A 16702-nucleotide genomic window follows, 5' to 3' on the forward strand; every position below is an offset into this window, starting at 1 on the left:
TGGAAAAGAAAAATCTTAAAGCCCACAAGGCAAAAATTCAGAGGAATGGGATTCTATGGATAACTCAGAACCAGGGAGCTCTCTTCTGTCCTGTGAATTTCTCTAATTCTGTAAAGCCAAGAGAAATTAATAAACAGAAGGAAATGGGTCAAATTTTGCTAACCAGTACTTGAGGGGAAAAATAAAACAGCAGATTTTGCAGCAAAGAAACAAAGCACCTAAGATGTAAACTGCTCATATTAAAAGTGATGAGAACGATACAAGATATTCTCTAATTACTTGCTTTTAACAATCTCTGTGCTAAACAGTTAACCTTTTGTCAAATATCACGTTTCAACAGATTACTTCAGTAATTCTACCATGTAAAATATGTCTTCCCAGAAAGAATTTTAATGACATTATCTTGTGATAAATGGCAAATGTGGCTGAAATGAGTGAGAGTGACTGCCCTTGACATCAAGGCAGCATTTGACCGAGTGTGGCATCAAGAAGCCCTAGTAAAACTGGAGTCAATGGGAATCAGGGGGAAAACTCTCTGCTGGTTGGAGTTATACCTAGCACAAAGGAAGATGGTTGCGGTTGTTGGAGGTCAATCATTTCAGTTCCAGAACATCAGTGCAGGAGCTCCTCAGGGTAGTGTCCTAGAAACAACCAACTTCAGCTGCTTAATCAATGGTCTTCCTTCCATCATAAGGTCAGAAGTGGGGATGTTCGCTGATGATTGCACAATGTTCAGCACTATGTCCAAATGCAGTAAGACCTGGACAACATCCAGGCTTGGGCTGACAAGTTGCAAATAACATTTCCGCCAACACAAGTGCCAAGCAATGACCATCTTCAACAAGAGGGAATCTAATCATCATCCCTTGACATTCAATGGCATTACCACCGCTGAATTCCCCACCATCAACATCCTGGGGGTTACCATTGACCAGAAATTGAACTGGACTAGCCACATAAATACTGTGGCTACAAGAGCATGTCAGAGGTTAGGAATCCTGTGGGAAGTAACTCACCTCCTGACTCCCCAAAATATGTCCACCATCTACAAGGCACAAGTCAGGAGTGTGATGGAATACTCTCCACTTGCCTGGATGAGTGCAGCTCCAACAACACTCAAGAAGCTTGATACCATCCAGGACAAAGCATCCTGCCTGACTGGCATCCCATCCATAAACATTCACTCCTTCCACCACTGATGCATAGTGGCAGCAGTGTGAGCCAGCTACAAGATGCAGTGCAAGAATTCACCAAGCCTAAGCACCTTCCAAACCCACTACCATCTAGAAACGACAAGGGCAGCAAACATATGGAAACACACCACCTGGAAGTTCCCCCTCCAAGCCACTAACCATCTTGACTTGGAAATATAGCCATTTGGTAGTACAGAACTTGAGTGTGCTGAAAAAAAGAGGCATGTCACATCTTTTTGTCTTGCACTCATCAGGACACTTTGCAAGAATACTAATAGAAGGGAAAAACAACAATTTTTACTGCATGAGAGTGTGCTGATTGGTTGGCAAGTGGACTCTGACTGATAGAGAGGTACCATGGAGAATGCACCAATTGATGGTGACCAACAGTTAACTGCCAAGCATTGTTTGAAATTTAAACCAAGTAGCTTGACCCTGATTGGTCAAGGGGTTTCCTTGAGGAATGAGTCAGTGAATGGTTGTCACTTATTTTGTTAAATTGAAACACGGTACGTGTACACATGTTCTTTTTGTCTGCAAGAACTGGGCCCTGTGAATTAATATATGTAGTTTGCAGTACATGCAAATGCACCACACTGTGAGCCCGTCTGACAATCTTAAATTGGTTGCCAGCATAATGCTTAGTACACTGAAGATTATTCAGCAAATGTTGTCCAATTGCAGAATCACATCTAATGTTGCGCACCGTGTTTTGAGTTTTGCAAGAATGGGATAGTTGGGTTCGATCTGTACCTTGCCTGTTGCGAACAGCGGCTGGAACATGCTGTTTGATATGAGCCTCCAGTCTTTGGGACGCACGGCCTACATATCTAGCATCACATTGGCACTGAAATTCATATACCACATTACTCATTTGTGAAATAAGCAGAACGTCTTTTTGGCTTGATAGCAGTGTCCTGTTAATGGTGAATACCAGTCACGTTGCCCCTGCATAGTAGCAGCATGAAACAGCTAGCTTCAACTGTTGCTCAAATTTTTAAGATACCTTTCCCTTCCAGGGTAGAAGTTAGTTAGAGGTAGAGGTAGACTGGGCACTTTTCAGGGCCGAAAGTGATGGCCTTAGGTCAGTTCATGAGTTTGTGAGGTACACACCTCGAAATGATCTGATCAGGGTAGCCATTATCCCGCGGGATGCTTTTGATGCACCCTATTTCTGAAGCAAGCTCATACGATGAGCAAATCCTAATGTGTATATTGACCAATGAAGATAGGCTCGTGGTAGACTGTGCTGGAGTACCCCTTGGCAGGTTTCTCAACCAGTACATCAAGAAAGGGGAGTTAATTTGACTGCTTAATTTCAACGATGAATTTGAGCGCAGGGTGAAGCCCATTAACATGTAAGGAAATTAGAACATGCAGCTGCAGATTTAAATATAGCAAACATATCATCCACATATCGAAATGGTGTGTGGTAGGAGGTTAGGTGTCATTCCATCGAAGACACGTTTCTCATGGAACCCAACAAAGACGTTTGTGAGAGGTGGGCCTAGAGGGGATCCCATGGCAATACCAAAACTGAAATCAACTGCTTGAGTTACTGAGTTCATAAGCTCAATCAATACTGATTCACGCAATGATGGCAGGTCTAGATTGCCATGATACGGTATGCAGCACAATTATCTATGGCTTCCTTAAATGGGACATTGGTGAATAGGCTAGCAATGACAAATGAGCACAGCATTACTATCGAAATGCAAGTCTTGTAATTATCTTCACAAATTGTGAAGGAATCCTTCAAGGTGTATAAGGAAAACTGGTTGTAACAACTTGCCCAACCATTTGGCCAATTCATGTGCAGAACTAGTCACAGATAAGATAGGGCATAAAGGCACATCACTGTCTGTCTTGGGCAGCCAATACATATGTGGACACAGTCGTGAGGACAAACCATGTCATATATCACATGGTAGCTCATTGCTCTTACGCAAGTCCAGCAAGTGATTTTTAGCTTACTTTCGAGCAAGGCTGTTCGGTCATGTCAAGCGGCAGGTCTGATGGATATGAATTTGGACCAGTCATTAAGAATGGCGTACATTTGTTGATGTAGTCACGCTTGTTAAGGATGACTATTCCTGATGAGTGCAAGATGAAAAGCTTTGAGATGTCTCTTTTCTTCAGCTTGGTCAAAATCCTGGAATACTCTACCTAACAGGGTGTACCTACATCATTTGGACTGCAGCAGTTCAAAAGACCTGCTTCTCTATCATTCAGATACTGATCAGGAGATGCTTTTGACTGGTGGAGGGAAATGCTGAAAATGGAAGAACAAGTCTATCAATTACATCTGAAATTCTGTACATATGCAGGGGTACGCTGAATGACAAATTGTTTGCTTGGGTGAGATGAGTTGGTAAGGTGAGCAAACAGAGGCTCAACAGAATGAATCCTAGAATGATTACAGCATGGAAGATGCCATTCAGCCCAGTGAGCTTATGCCAGCTCTCTACAAGAGCAACTTAGCTAGTCCCATTTCGCCACCTTTGTTTTTCAGGCTGGAATGGAGAAAGGTATACAGGTGTTCTCAGTGCTATGACGACTGCTTTTCTTTATTTTTGTTAATGGCTTGGACTTGGGGTGTGCAGGGCAATTTCAAAAATTGCAGGTAACACAAAACTTGGAAGTACAGTGAACTGCGAGGAAGATAGTGATTGATTTGCAAGTTTGCTCCTTTATACCTTATCGATACTAGCTTTTCATTCCAGATTTTCTTAATTAAATTTAAATACCCTTGCTGTGGTGGGATTCGAACTCATGTCTTTGGATTCTTAGGCGTCTGGATTAATAGCCCAGTAATATGCTGCCATATCCAAATTCAGTATTTGGGCTCCAAAATTGTAACAAGTAATTTGCTTGTTTCATCTTTAGGATAAGGAAACTAAATAATGTCACTAGAAGGCAATTAATTTGCTCTCATCAGTTCTTCAGATGTCAGTTTGTTACCAAATTAAAAAGGTTAATCATCATTGTGAAGTACTTACCAAAGCATCTGCATTGTGCTTAAGCTTTTTTGCTTCCTGAAGGTAATGATCTGCTGAATGCAACCTAAGATTGAAAAAGGCAAAACTAGTTTCATATTTAGCGTTCTCCACAGTTCAAAATTGCACAATGCTAGCACCGTTGTATCATAAACCACACTTCACAGCCATGCCAAGAATAATCGAATCTTACAAGTTTAATTTGAACACTTCTTTGCTGTTGCTTAGCATTTACAGAATAACATTTAGTTTAAAATTTCATTTTGAAAATATGCATGGCCTAGATCCAGTGATCAACAGCAAGGCCAATGACCAATCACCACTGACCTCAAAGACTGATGCCTGCACAGATCTAGTGATCTCTGTGACATGGATTTCCCATTTCAAGACGTAAGCTTGAATCTGGCACCCTCAGGGGGATTGTCAGGTGTCCAGCAACAGTAGCGGTACCAATTGCATTAAATGCGCTGAATTATTCGCTTTTCATTAAAATGTTTAGAAAGCTAAATAAATGATTAGCCACACGCATGGGATTAAGGTAGAAGCTGAAAGATCAAACATTCCACAGCCATTAACAGTGGTGTTAAACAGTTACAGGCCATTCGACGAGGTGCAATTCTTTCCTCCCACATGTTTTTACAGCAAGACTAATAATATGAGGGCCAAGTGTTCCTTGGTTCAGAGTGGTTCTACTTGATGGCAGTAGCCTAGGAGGCTTCAGTGTATTCTATGGGGATGTGTAGAATAGGTCACAGCAACTATGCATGTGCGGACTCCAGAAGTTGTAGTCTGTTTCGGAGGTTAACGTTGATGAACGAAGAAAGTTTCACCGGTATTACTGACGCAAAATCTGGGCCGTACATTTATATATTCAAATTACAGCAATTACTGAATAGTCCGGTGTTACAAATTTCAAATATTAGTTTGAACATTAATGAGCTAAATTATACAATTTCTATACTTCGGAATCAGCTGTGCAAAAAAGCAATTTTTCAAGATTAAAATGATACAATTACATACAATTTTAGTGAGAATACAAATTCTTACATCCATTTTCGTCTTTTTACTGTCAGTTTTCCCTTGTTTTGCACCAATTGTGGCTGAAAGGAAGGATATCGACAGGGTACTGCCAAAACTGCTTTGTGCTGAGTGCCAGGAGGTGCTTGGCATAAACTCAGTAACAAGCAACAACTCAGTATTGTTTTTAAATCATTCACAGGATGTGAGCGTTGCTGGCAAGACCAGCATTAATTACTCATATGTAATTGCCCTCAAGAAGGTGGTGCTAAGATGGTGTAAAATTCTTGAAAAGCTGTAGTCTGTGCAGTGAAGGTCATAGCAGTTTTGATACAACTAACTAGCTTGCCAAGCTTTTTCAGAGGGCAGTTGAGAGTCAACCACATTACTGTGGGTCTCATGTAGACCAGATTGGGTAAGAACAGCAGATTTCTGTCCCTTAAAAGGATATTAGTGATGATGGGTCCTTACAACAATTCGGTGGTTACATGGCCATCATTACTGACACTAGATATTTTAATTCCAGAGTTATTTATTTATTTAACTGATTTTAAATTCCCCAGCTGCTGTGGGGTTTGAACTTGCCTTCAGGTCACTGGCAAGGCCCCTGGATTACTAGTCCTTTGACATAATCATAATGCTACAGTATTGTTTTATAGATCAGATAGATTGATTATCCACTTTGCAAAGCACTCAGCCAATTGGCAGTTTTGCTGTTATTACAATTCTCCAAAGAGAAAAGACAAGTCCAATTGCATCCATTTTTTTCGTCAAGGCTTGCTTGGTAATACCATAAGTTAAACTCACACAAACATTATTAATATTAGATACTTGCATATTAATCAACTTTGCCTGGCAAAGTTAGTGAGATGGAAGCAGATCACTCAGTCCACTGAATCTGCATCGATTCTTTCATAAAATAATCAAAAATTAATCCCATTATCCAGCTCCACAAAGCTGTATTTTCTTCTTCAAACATTTATCTACTTTTCTCTTCGAGCATTAATCTACTTTTCCCTTAAAAAATACAATAGTGCCTGCCTGAACAGTTGCTATTTACAGGATTTTTTCAATTCTGGTGGAACGCAGTAAATGTGGAATAAGTGCATATTGCACTGTGAAAGAGTCTCAATCCTGGATCTGAGGATGAAGAATGGGAATATTTTCTTAATGGGTAAGAAACTAAGCTGTAGTACCCAAATAACTAAAAGTTAGTGAACAGATACAAAAAGGCCAAAGAATGTTGGCTTTTCTCTCAAGGCGGTTGAAACACAAAGGGAAAGAAGTGCTGCTTCAGTTATAGAGAGTCTTGGTCAGATCCCATCTACAGTATTACATTCAACTTTGGGAACCAAATGACAGGAAAGATATATTGGCATAGGGGTACAAAGCAGATTCACCAGAATGATGTCAGACTTAACATGTTAAATTATGAGGTAAGGTTGAATAAACTTGGCTTGTATTCCCCCATGAGTTTATAAGGTCAAGGAGTGGTCTAATAGATGTCAAAAATGATTGAGGAATCAATAGGGTAGATACAAATAAGTGCTTTCCTCTAATGCAGGAATGCAGAACAAGGGGGCATTAGAGTTACATTGTTCAGAAGTGAAATTACTTTCTCATGCAAAGGGTAATGGAAATCTGGAACTCATTCCCCCCAAATGGTTGTGCTTGAAATGGTTCAATTGTAATTTTTTGGACTGAGATCAATGGATTTTTGTTAGGTAAAGGTATCAGATGATATAGATCAAAGGAACTGTAAATGCTGGGTTCATTAATAAAGCTGGCAGGACAGGTGATGTTTTGCAGCTGTATCATGTGGGAGCTGGTGGACACTAATGCAATCCACATCTGAAAGGTGGATTGCAGCTTGAGAAACTTTGGTTCAGAGTAGATGAACTGGAGTCCAAGCTTTGTACACTGCAACGCATCAGGGAGGGGGAAGTTACCTGGACATTTTGTTCCAGGATTGAGTCACACCCTTTATGCTAGGTACTTCTGACGTGGTCCGTGGTCAGGGGCAGGAGGGTGTGACTGTGAGTGAGATAGGTACGGGGACCCAAAAGTTATGAAGCACTTGCAAATGTCCAACAGGTTTGAGGTTTTTGAAATTGTGCTGGTGAAAGCAGGGACTGCAGGAAGTGTGAGCAAACTGCCCACAGTACTATGATGCAGGAAGCCATTCATATGGAGAGAGCAAAAAAGAATCTAGTTGTAATAGAGGACAGTTTAATTAGGGGAATAGATATGCTCTTGGCTGCAGAGAACCATGAGTCCCAAAGGCTGTGTTGCCTGTCTGGTGCCAGGTTTAAGGTCACCTCCGCTTAGCAGGAGAGGAACTTGCAGTGCGAGGGGGAGCATCCAGTTTTCATGCTACCAATGACATAGGCAGGACTAAGAGGTTCTGCTGAGGAAGTATGAGCAGTGCAGGGGCTAAATTTAAAAGCAGAACCACAAAAGGTAAAAAAAAATCACTGGACTACAATCTGAGCCATGAGCAAATTGGCATAAGGTAAATAAGATTCGAGAGTTGAATGCGTGGTTCAAAGATTACTGTGGGAGGAATGGGTTGCAATTCATGGGACACTGGCACCAGTACTGGAGAAAGAGGGAGCCGTACTGTTGTGACGGTCTTCACATGAACCTGCTGGGACCAGTGTCCTGGTGAGTTGTATACCAGAAAGAACTGTAAGAAAGGGCTTTAAACTAAAATAGTGGTGGGGAAGGGTTCAAATTAGGAGATTTGTAAAGTTAAAGAGAAAGGGCAAGGCAATACTGCAGGGTAGCGATATGGGCAATGTTCACCAGAGTATGACAGAGTATCCAAATGTAAGTGCACCAGCAAATATGATCAGAATAGGAACTAACAGAGGTGGAGGGGGGGGTTCAGGTGAAGGGAGGTTTAGAAATCCAAAGTTAAAAGTTGAAGCAACAGGAAAGTACATCAGAGACTTTATAAAGAGTGCGAGGGGGAGAGGGCAGCAAGACTCCATAATGAGTTCGAGAGGGAGAGAGCGCGAGACTCCATAAAGAGCGTGTGAGGGAGAGACCAGCGAGGCTTCATAAAGAGTGCGAGCGGGAGAAAAGGAGACGATTGGTGAGTAACAGGTGAGTAAACTTTATAAAGTTATATAAAGTTTAAGATGCATCAGTGCAGTTTGGCTATGTGGAATGTGCATCTTGCGGGATGTGGGGAGTCGTGCAGGCACAAAGGCCCTCAATGACTACATCTGCAAGAAGTGACACCAGCTGCAGAAACTTGAGCTTCGGGATGCGGAACATGAGTGGCAGCTGGAGTCACTGTAGTGAACCTGCAAGCCTGAGGATTACAAGGATAGTATGTTTAGAGAGGTGGTCACACCACAGCTAGGAAGTACACAGGCAGAGGGGGAATGGGTAACCGCCAGAGTATCTAAGAGAAACAGGCAGGTAGTGTAGGAATCCCCTGAGGCTATCTCACTCTCTAACCGCTTTTCCATTTTGGATACTGGTGAGCGAGGTGGTTCCTCAGAATACTGTAAGCAACAGCCAAGTTCATGGCACCACAAGTGGCTCAGCTGCACAATGGGGGAGGAGGGAGAGTGAAAGTCAGTAGTAGGGGATTCCACAGTTAGACGAGCAGGCAGGCGTTTTTGTGGTTGGAGATGTGATTCCAGGATGGTATGTTGTCTCCTTGGTGCCAGGGTCAAAGATGTCACAGAACGACTACAGGACATTCTTTCAGGGGAGGATGAACAGCCAGAGGTCGTAGTCCACGCTGGGACCAATGACATTGGTAGGCAAAGGGATGAGGTCCTGAAAGCAGATTTTAGAGAGTTAGGAAGAGAATTAAAAAGCAGGGCATCAAGAGCTGTAATCTCAGGATTACTCCCAGTGCCATGTGCTAGTAAGCATAAGAATAGGAAGATTGAGCAGTTCTACACGTGGCTGGAGAAATGGAGTAGCAGGGAGAGCTTTAGATTTCTGAGGCATTGGAATCGGTTCTGGGGCAGGTGAGACCTGTACAAGGAGGACTGGGACAAACGTCCTTGAGGGGAGGTTTGCTAGTGCTGTTGGGGAGGGTTTAAATTAGATTGACAGGGGGATGGGAACCTGAGGGGGCAGACAGCAGAGGAGAAAAACTGGCAATGGGAAATATTAAGGTATCAACTGATAACGAGGACACATCAGTAGTATCAAGGTAGATAGAATACTTGGACAGCTTGATAGAATTAGAGTACCAATAGTAAGTCATTAGATGGCATCAGAATAAGAGGGAAAGTGAAAAAGCCTAAATCAGGGCTGATGTGCATGTGTGTGAATGCAGAGTGTGGTTAATAAGATTGGCGAGCTGCAGGCACAGGCTGACAAATGGAATCATGCTAATTATTGCTATAACAGATATCTGGCTCAAAGATGGGCAGGGCTGGACATTAAACATTCCCGGGTACAAGGTGTTTAGGAGAGGCATGAAAGGAAGGAAAGGGGGCCGGGGGTGAGGGGGGAAAATTGGCAATATTGCTTCAAGATGGCATTACAGTACTGGAGAGAGAGGATGTTCCAGAGGGGTCAAGGACAGAATCTCTCTGGCTAGAGATAAGGAATGACAAAGGTGCAATAACGTTGGTTGGGGTAGTATATAGACCACCAACTAGTGGAAGGGATGTGGAGAAAGAAATTTGCAAAGAAATTATGGAGAGGTGCAAGTATTATAGAGTAATTATAATGGGGGATTTCAATTATCCAAATATAGACTGGGATAGGAATAGTACAAAGGGAATAGAGGGGCGAGAGTTTCTGGAATGTGTTCAAGATAATTTTGTGCAGTATGTTTCCAATCCAATGAGAGGACATGCACTTTTGGACCTGGTTCTGGGGAATGAGTTGGCCCAAGTGGATCAAATATCAGTGGGAGAGCCTCTAGGGGACAGTGGCCATTGTATCATAAGGTTTAGGTTAATCATGGAAAAGGACAGGGAACAATCCAGAGCAGGGATAATTAATTGGGGGAAAGCCAACTTCGATAGGATGATAATGCATCTGAGTCAAGTGAGTTGGAGTCAAATGTTGGCAGAAGAGATGAACAATGGGCCACCTCCAAAGAAAAAGTATTGCAGGCAAAGTCAAGGTATATTCCCTTGAAGGGGAAAGGTAGGACAAATAAATCCAGAGCACCCTGGGTGACGAGAGAGATAGAGGTAAAGATAAAAAGGAAGTAGCGTGTGTATGACAGGTGTTAAGTGCTGCCTCAGGGAGATCGGCTGTACATGTAAAGAAGATAAAAATAGAAAAATAAAATTTCCCTTACATGTCCCCTCATGTGCAATATCACATGAGTTGGGACATGTCCATAATTTTTACAAAATCTTTATCAAAATTTTTTAAAGCCTACATGAAACCTCATCCCGCTCGTGAATGAGGTTTCATGTTTTTTCTAGTTCCCGCCGGGGCTCCTGACCTGCCCGCCAACCTTAAGGTTGGACAGGCAGGTCCATTAATTACTTAATTGACCCTGTCAATGGCCTCAATTGGCCATTAACAGGTTGGCAGGCGCGCAGCTGATTTTGCCGCGCTCCCTCCTTCCTGAAAATTTAAATCGGGCGCGGTGAAGTCGGGAGTTCTCCCCAACGTCACCATGCGTCATTTTACGCATCAGTGAGCAGGCCCCGCCCCCGCTCGTCGACTCATAAAATTCTGCCCTTGGTGTCTCAGGGAATGAAGAATATGGGGAGCAGGCGTGAAGGTGGAGTTGAAACACAAGACCAGCCAGGATCACATTCAATGCCAGAGCATGTTCGAGGGGCTGTACAATATGGAGAACATAAGTTTCATACGGAAAGGAATAAAAGACTGAGCATTTATGCTACCCCCTTTTCTACAAATTTTAGCAAAATGAAAGTTTTATGATACAACAGCAATGAGAGTTGTTCGTGAGTTAAAATTAAGCATATAAACAAGTCAAATGATATACCACTGCTCAACTGCATAGCCAACTTTCAATTAAGTATAATAAACATAAATCTTATTAATTATGGAATGCAGAATATAGATTTAATAAAACCTGGTTGTTTTATTTGAAGGCATACTCCTTTCAATATCCCTCCTTGACTTTGATCGGAGTTTTGTTTTGAACAAGGAAACCAAGATGAGGGGCATATATTGCAGTGCAATACAAGGCAAAAAATATTAAAATGGGCTGGGTAAACCATTAAATAATAATTAAGTGGCACCAAGCTTGGATTTTAAATGCTGAAAGATTGTAGTAGGAAAGTAAGATGATAAGATTTTCCACAGGTTGGGGGCCCTGGGAAAAAATAATCTAAAGTAGAGATTGTGCAATGAGACTCAATTATAAGATGTTGGCAGATACGTATGGCCAACCCGTTGCTATCAATGAACAGAAAGATAATTATAGTTAACCTAGTTCATTAAACAGAACTCAATTACAACGCCAGACTTGAACCCTCACTTTTTTTTAAAAATGGTTAAATTTTGTGTTTATAAAGATGATCTTTTCTTAGTGTTGAACAATTATTTAAATTTAGATACATGGATTATCAGAGAGATTACTATTATACTTACCGCTCATCAAAGCTGAGTTTGGGCCTTCTTGACTTTAAACCATCTCCTGATGGTGTTGATGATTGCAAAGGGTTCAAGGAATTAACTGGGTTTTTCTCTTGTAACTACAAATAAAACAAAATCAACTGCGTACTTCAATGAAAATCACAAAAGTCAGATGCTCTAATCACAGTATGGACACACTCCAAGCCCCATCTAACACTGATTCTGTTGAGCAGCTGGACATATAGAACTTCAGCGGCAACTAATCTTCCTACAGCACGATCAAGGTAGGCACTAAACACTATTTTTATACTTTTCATACACCCAGCCTTCTTTTATCTGGTGTCACCCAAACTATGACAGTTTTCTCTTACAGCCTTCAGTTTTGTGAGGTGATGGTTTGTGCTTTGGAGATCAACTCAATGTTAAACATCACTTGGTGCAGCGCAGGAGACCCGCTCCAGCATGGCATCCTGTACTGCACTAACAACGTGCAGCAAAACTGGAGTGTCCTCTTCAGGATGCAAGCCTGGGCAAAATGTATAGAGATCCTGGGCTTCCCCAGAGTCAGGGTCCCCCTCTCGACCTCTTCATTTGGGACCAAAGAAATGCAGAGCTCGATGTTTGGTACCAGTTTGGTTGCAGGATTTGCCATAAAGATTACATATTTAGGCATCATTCCACCATTGGACTTCACTCGAGGATGTCAGGGTTTACTCCTTTAGCTTTCACCTCTCCTGAGGTATTGACACAATAGTGGGGCTGTTTGCCCATTGTTGGGAGATTGGTCCATGAGCGCCAGGGTCTGTTCATGTGCTGGTGGGCCTGTGTACTGCATGTTTAGGGGCCAAACCTCCTCGGAATTCCCCAGAAGTCTTAACCCAGGGCCGCAGTTTCCATGTGTCGCCAATTAAGGGGTACAGCAGAAGACTGGCCAATAGAGAGATTGTTTACTGACAGGGAGAGACATGCTTTGCTTTTCACATTGCTGCTAAATATGTAGATGGAAAATGAAAAACACACTAGCACATAAAAGCAGTCATACACAATGGTAGTTATCTCATCAATTTTAATGGCTAATTGTTTTAACTGATTTCCACTTCTGGTCTTTCCACACCATTCTTTGACTTTTTGCTGTTTCTCACTTCTAGTTCTCCCCATAGTTTGTTACTCCTCTCTGCTGCTGTGCCCTGGTGGAATTTCTCTCACTGCAATCCCCCACACAATCTCCCTCGTCTTGCCCTCACCATCTTTCCCTGCTCTCTCCCAAGGAACCGCTCCCCTCACAACATGCTGCCTCTCTCCCACCTCGATCTCTTCAGCCATGGTTTTCGATTGCATGGACCATCCTGCCTTGAACTGCTAGGCTTCCCACCAAGCAGTGCTTAGCCCCATCAGTTTTGCAAACTGCCTGATGGGAAACAATTCCAATAAGGTTTGGCTGTTAAATTTAGCAGGACCTCAGTGTTCCTGGTTGAATGTCCCGCATAAATCCCGGGTCTCAGTGTCTGAGTTCTAGCAGAAAGATTCCCTTCTGTGGTTCTCAGTAATGAGGTGCGCCCTGCATAAACTGAGTAACTACACATACACACCGGTTTCTTTTTCCAGTTTCTTTACACAGTGTGCTGCATTTTCTCACAGACTCAGTTCCTCCATTTTCAGGGATCACCCGAGGGGAAAGGAAGACACATCAGCATTTTTCAAACAGCAGTTCCCTCTTGTAATGAGGGACAATTTTTCTATTCAGTCAGAGTCTCCTCCCATGGGTGCGTCCCCCCACCCCCCATCCACTCCCAGGGTGATGGTCTCCTCCCTGCTGCTTGGAGGGCAGAATTCCCTCTTCCCAGGCTACAACATGCTCTGCTCCACAGCCCTGTGGAGTGCAAGTTCTCATAGTCAATTGCTGAACTCTGTGATGCCCTCTCCAGGAGGGGGAAGAGTGTGGGTGAGTAGTCGTCACCCTGGAATACTTTCACCCCTGCACACCCTGTGTCCACCCTGTTCTCACAGGCAGGCCATAAAACAAAGGGAGGGTATTAACCTGACTGATGAAAACTAAAAGCCATAAACCAACATCCAGGGCAGCAAGGAAACACTGGGATAAATCAGCACTGTCTGCAAATCAGTTCCAATTAATGTTGGTGATTAACAGGAAAACTCTCCTCAATGTATTTAATATCAGGAATTTATCACTCACCTTAATTGAAGCTTGTGCCCGATTCAGGTGCAACAGTGTGTGGGATTTATGTTTCCCTATTAGTGCATTTAGCGCACACACACTGCATCATCTTTACAGTAAAACTCTGGGACATTTTTATGGTCAATGTATTATCTGTCTGTAACAGACGCAGGCTCAATTAGAAATTGGTCTTTGTCGGCCTCCTTTAGTGAATGCGGTTTTAAGCCAAGGGAGCAAAAGGAAGCTAAACAACTAAGACGTCTTCACAGATGGGCATGGATTCTCAATGCAGTAATCACACACAAAATGGGCTGAATGAGCAGGGGGCTGTGACCTGTTGTATCTTTCCACAATATTACATAGCATGAAGTTTCTCTCCAGACTTGGCCTGGGGGTGAATTGCTGACTACACTAAAGATACACCAACCCTCCAGGGCCTGTTGTCTAGGCCCAACCACCCTCAATACATTTCAAACAGTAACTGTGCAAACAAGGTAATGCCACAGGGTCCTGATAGACATGGTGACACACAGCACAAATTAATTCATCATCTAGAATTCCAGCCTGCATCCTTACAGGTCCTGAAGTAGTTCTCACAGAGCACACAGGCCAAGCAAGGAGCCAGAGCAGGAAGTGAAATTTTGATAAATTCTCGGGTGTAGGGACTGACAATGTTGGTTTCACTTTCATGACTCACTTTGGCTGAAAATTAACTCTTTCAGGCCTGCAGTAGCATTTCAGAATCAAAAAATCAAAAGCAGAAAAACAAGGTTTCAGTTGTACAACACGAACCCAGAATACAGAAAGCTGGGCTCAGTAAACACAATCCCAAAATTAATCAGCTCAGACCAGACTCAAAATGGCTTAACAAATTAAAATTGGTATAAAGAGGAAATCTTGCGCGTGCCGCGCGGGGTGGGGGGGGGGGCGGGGGGGCGGGAGGGAGAAGAGCTCTCTGGGGAATAGAAAAACACACAGAACAAGTAACAAGCTTATCAGGGGGCGGGGGGTGGGGGTGGAGAAAAAGCAAAACAACTTAGGTTACAAATCTCAGTACTAACTCAACATTTAAAAAAATGAGAGCTGCTGTTGAAGTAACCTTGGCTTGCTGCAGTGTATCCTGTAGCCACATTCCATCAACGAAAGACGGCATAACTACCAATTGTAGGGGCACTGATCAAGCAAATTTGTCCTGGATAATGGTAGTGTTGTTGTTGCACTCATGCAGGTGGATATTCCATCACATTCCTGACTTGAGCCTCTGCCCTGTTTCTGTAGCCAGTGTTGATATGGTTAGTCAAGGTCAGTTGTTGGTCATTGGTGGTCTTCAAGAAATTGATTATGGAGGACTCAGCAACGATTGTAGTTTAAGGTCAGAAAGAGATGGCTGGGCTTTCTAATGAATGGTCATCATCTAACAATTATGTGGTGCAAATATCAGAGGTTTAAGTCAGTCATGGTTCTCACAACTGAATACTATCCCATGATTCTTCACTGGATTATTTGCATGTATGTGTGCATGACAGGTGAAAACATTTTTGGCTGCAATAACACAGTTGAACACCTGTCATTCCCCACCCAAGACTTAACAGAAAAATGGCCAGTTGGTTGAAATAGGGTATGGCCACTAACGATATTTCACCATGATGTCGTCCAATATAGATGGCAGAAAAGTAGATTTTTATTCCTAAGCTTTCAGAAGACTTTTTCTCTTTATATATCTCATTTCATGGAGCCTTAAGATATGGGCTCATGCTCATGATTTCTTAAGGTTGGATTATTAACCTTAGTTACAGTAAGGGAGTGAGTAGTTAAAATTAAATTGACTACCAGTTATCCTTACTCCTCATTATGCACAACTTGGTGTTAAGATGTATAACATTGGCTCAAGGCAGGTGTGTAAACACAGTTTATGACTGCCTATACTTATCTCATTCACTACAGAATAAATATTCCACAGTTCATCTGGGACACAGAAACATGAGGAAAATAATCAGACATTTGTGAACTGCACCATACTGACACAGCACCTTGGAGCTGATTTGATGCTTAAATTTTGAAAGGTATAAAAATACAATGAATTACCCTATTCTCCTTGGGACGAAGGGATGTTTTTTCTTCAGCCTTTTTATGCTTGGAAGATGAAGAACTGCTTTTGTTGCTATTACTGCTGCTATTGTTCTGCTTTGTGTTACCAGTATTGCTCTTTGAGGTGGAGGTTTGATTGACAGTTCTCCTGCGACTTTGATGTTTGTGCTCGGTCTTGGATGTTTTTTGTGCAGCACTTGCGGATGGAGAAGACAGAGGTACCTTTTCTCTTTCAGCAGTTGATTTTGATGAGCTGTGAAATGAAGAATGAAAACTCAATTATTTCCCCCTTACTGTTCATAAAATGATATTGAATCAGTTTTACCTCCTTCAAAACAAAAAGATTCTAAGGTGTTAAATTGCAGGGTCACACCCCACCTGCCAGAGTATTTAAACTCTGAAAATTGCCACTGGTTGATGACCTGTCTGTCTGACTCTCAGTGCTTCCAATAGTTCCCTCATCAGTTTCTATACTCGCCAATTTCTGCACTTCAATCAAATGTGTGCCACGTTCTGTCTCTATCTGCCTGCTGGGCTATGAAGTCAATGTTGGCACTGTAAGCATCTGGTCTTACAGTCAACACTTATGCTCGTTGTAATTTACTTGAGTCCAATTTTAAAAAGAGTCAATTAGTGGAATGAAATGTTGATTGTACAGGCTGATAACTTTCTTCATGGTCAGGCCA

The 16702-nt window shown here is 42.4% G+C and overlaps 1 protein-coding gene across 7 annotated transcripts in view; it reads right to left on the reverse strand.

The window, feature by feature from the left end:
- aff4 (AF4/FMR2 family, member 4) overlaps positions 1-16702 on the reverse strand; it is a 110742-nt gene that overhangs the window by 13739 nt on the left and 80301 nt on the right. For all 7 annotated transcript variants that reach the window (XM_078551042.1, XM_078551041.1, XM_078551040.1 and 4 more), the window contains 3 exons: positions 16014-16269; positions 11768-11871; positions 4193-4256 (listed from right to left, as the gene is read on the reverse strand). In XM_078551042.1, coding sequence (XP_078407168.1) covers positions 4193-4256; positions 11768-11871; positions 16014-16269 — 424 coding nt within the window. The remainder of the gene's footprint in view (positions 1-4192; positions 4257-11767; positions 11872-16013; positions 16270-16702) is intronic.

Source organism: Cetorhinus maximus, chromosome 10, assembly GCF_964194155.1.
Source record: "Cetorhinus maximus chromosome 10, sCetMax3.hap1.1, whole genome shotgun sequence".
NCBI lineage: Eukaryota > Metazoa > Chordata > Chondrichthyes > Lamniformes > Cetorhinidae > Cetorhinus > Cetorhinus maximus.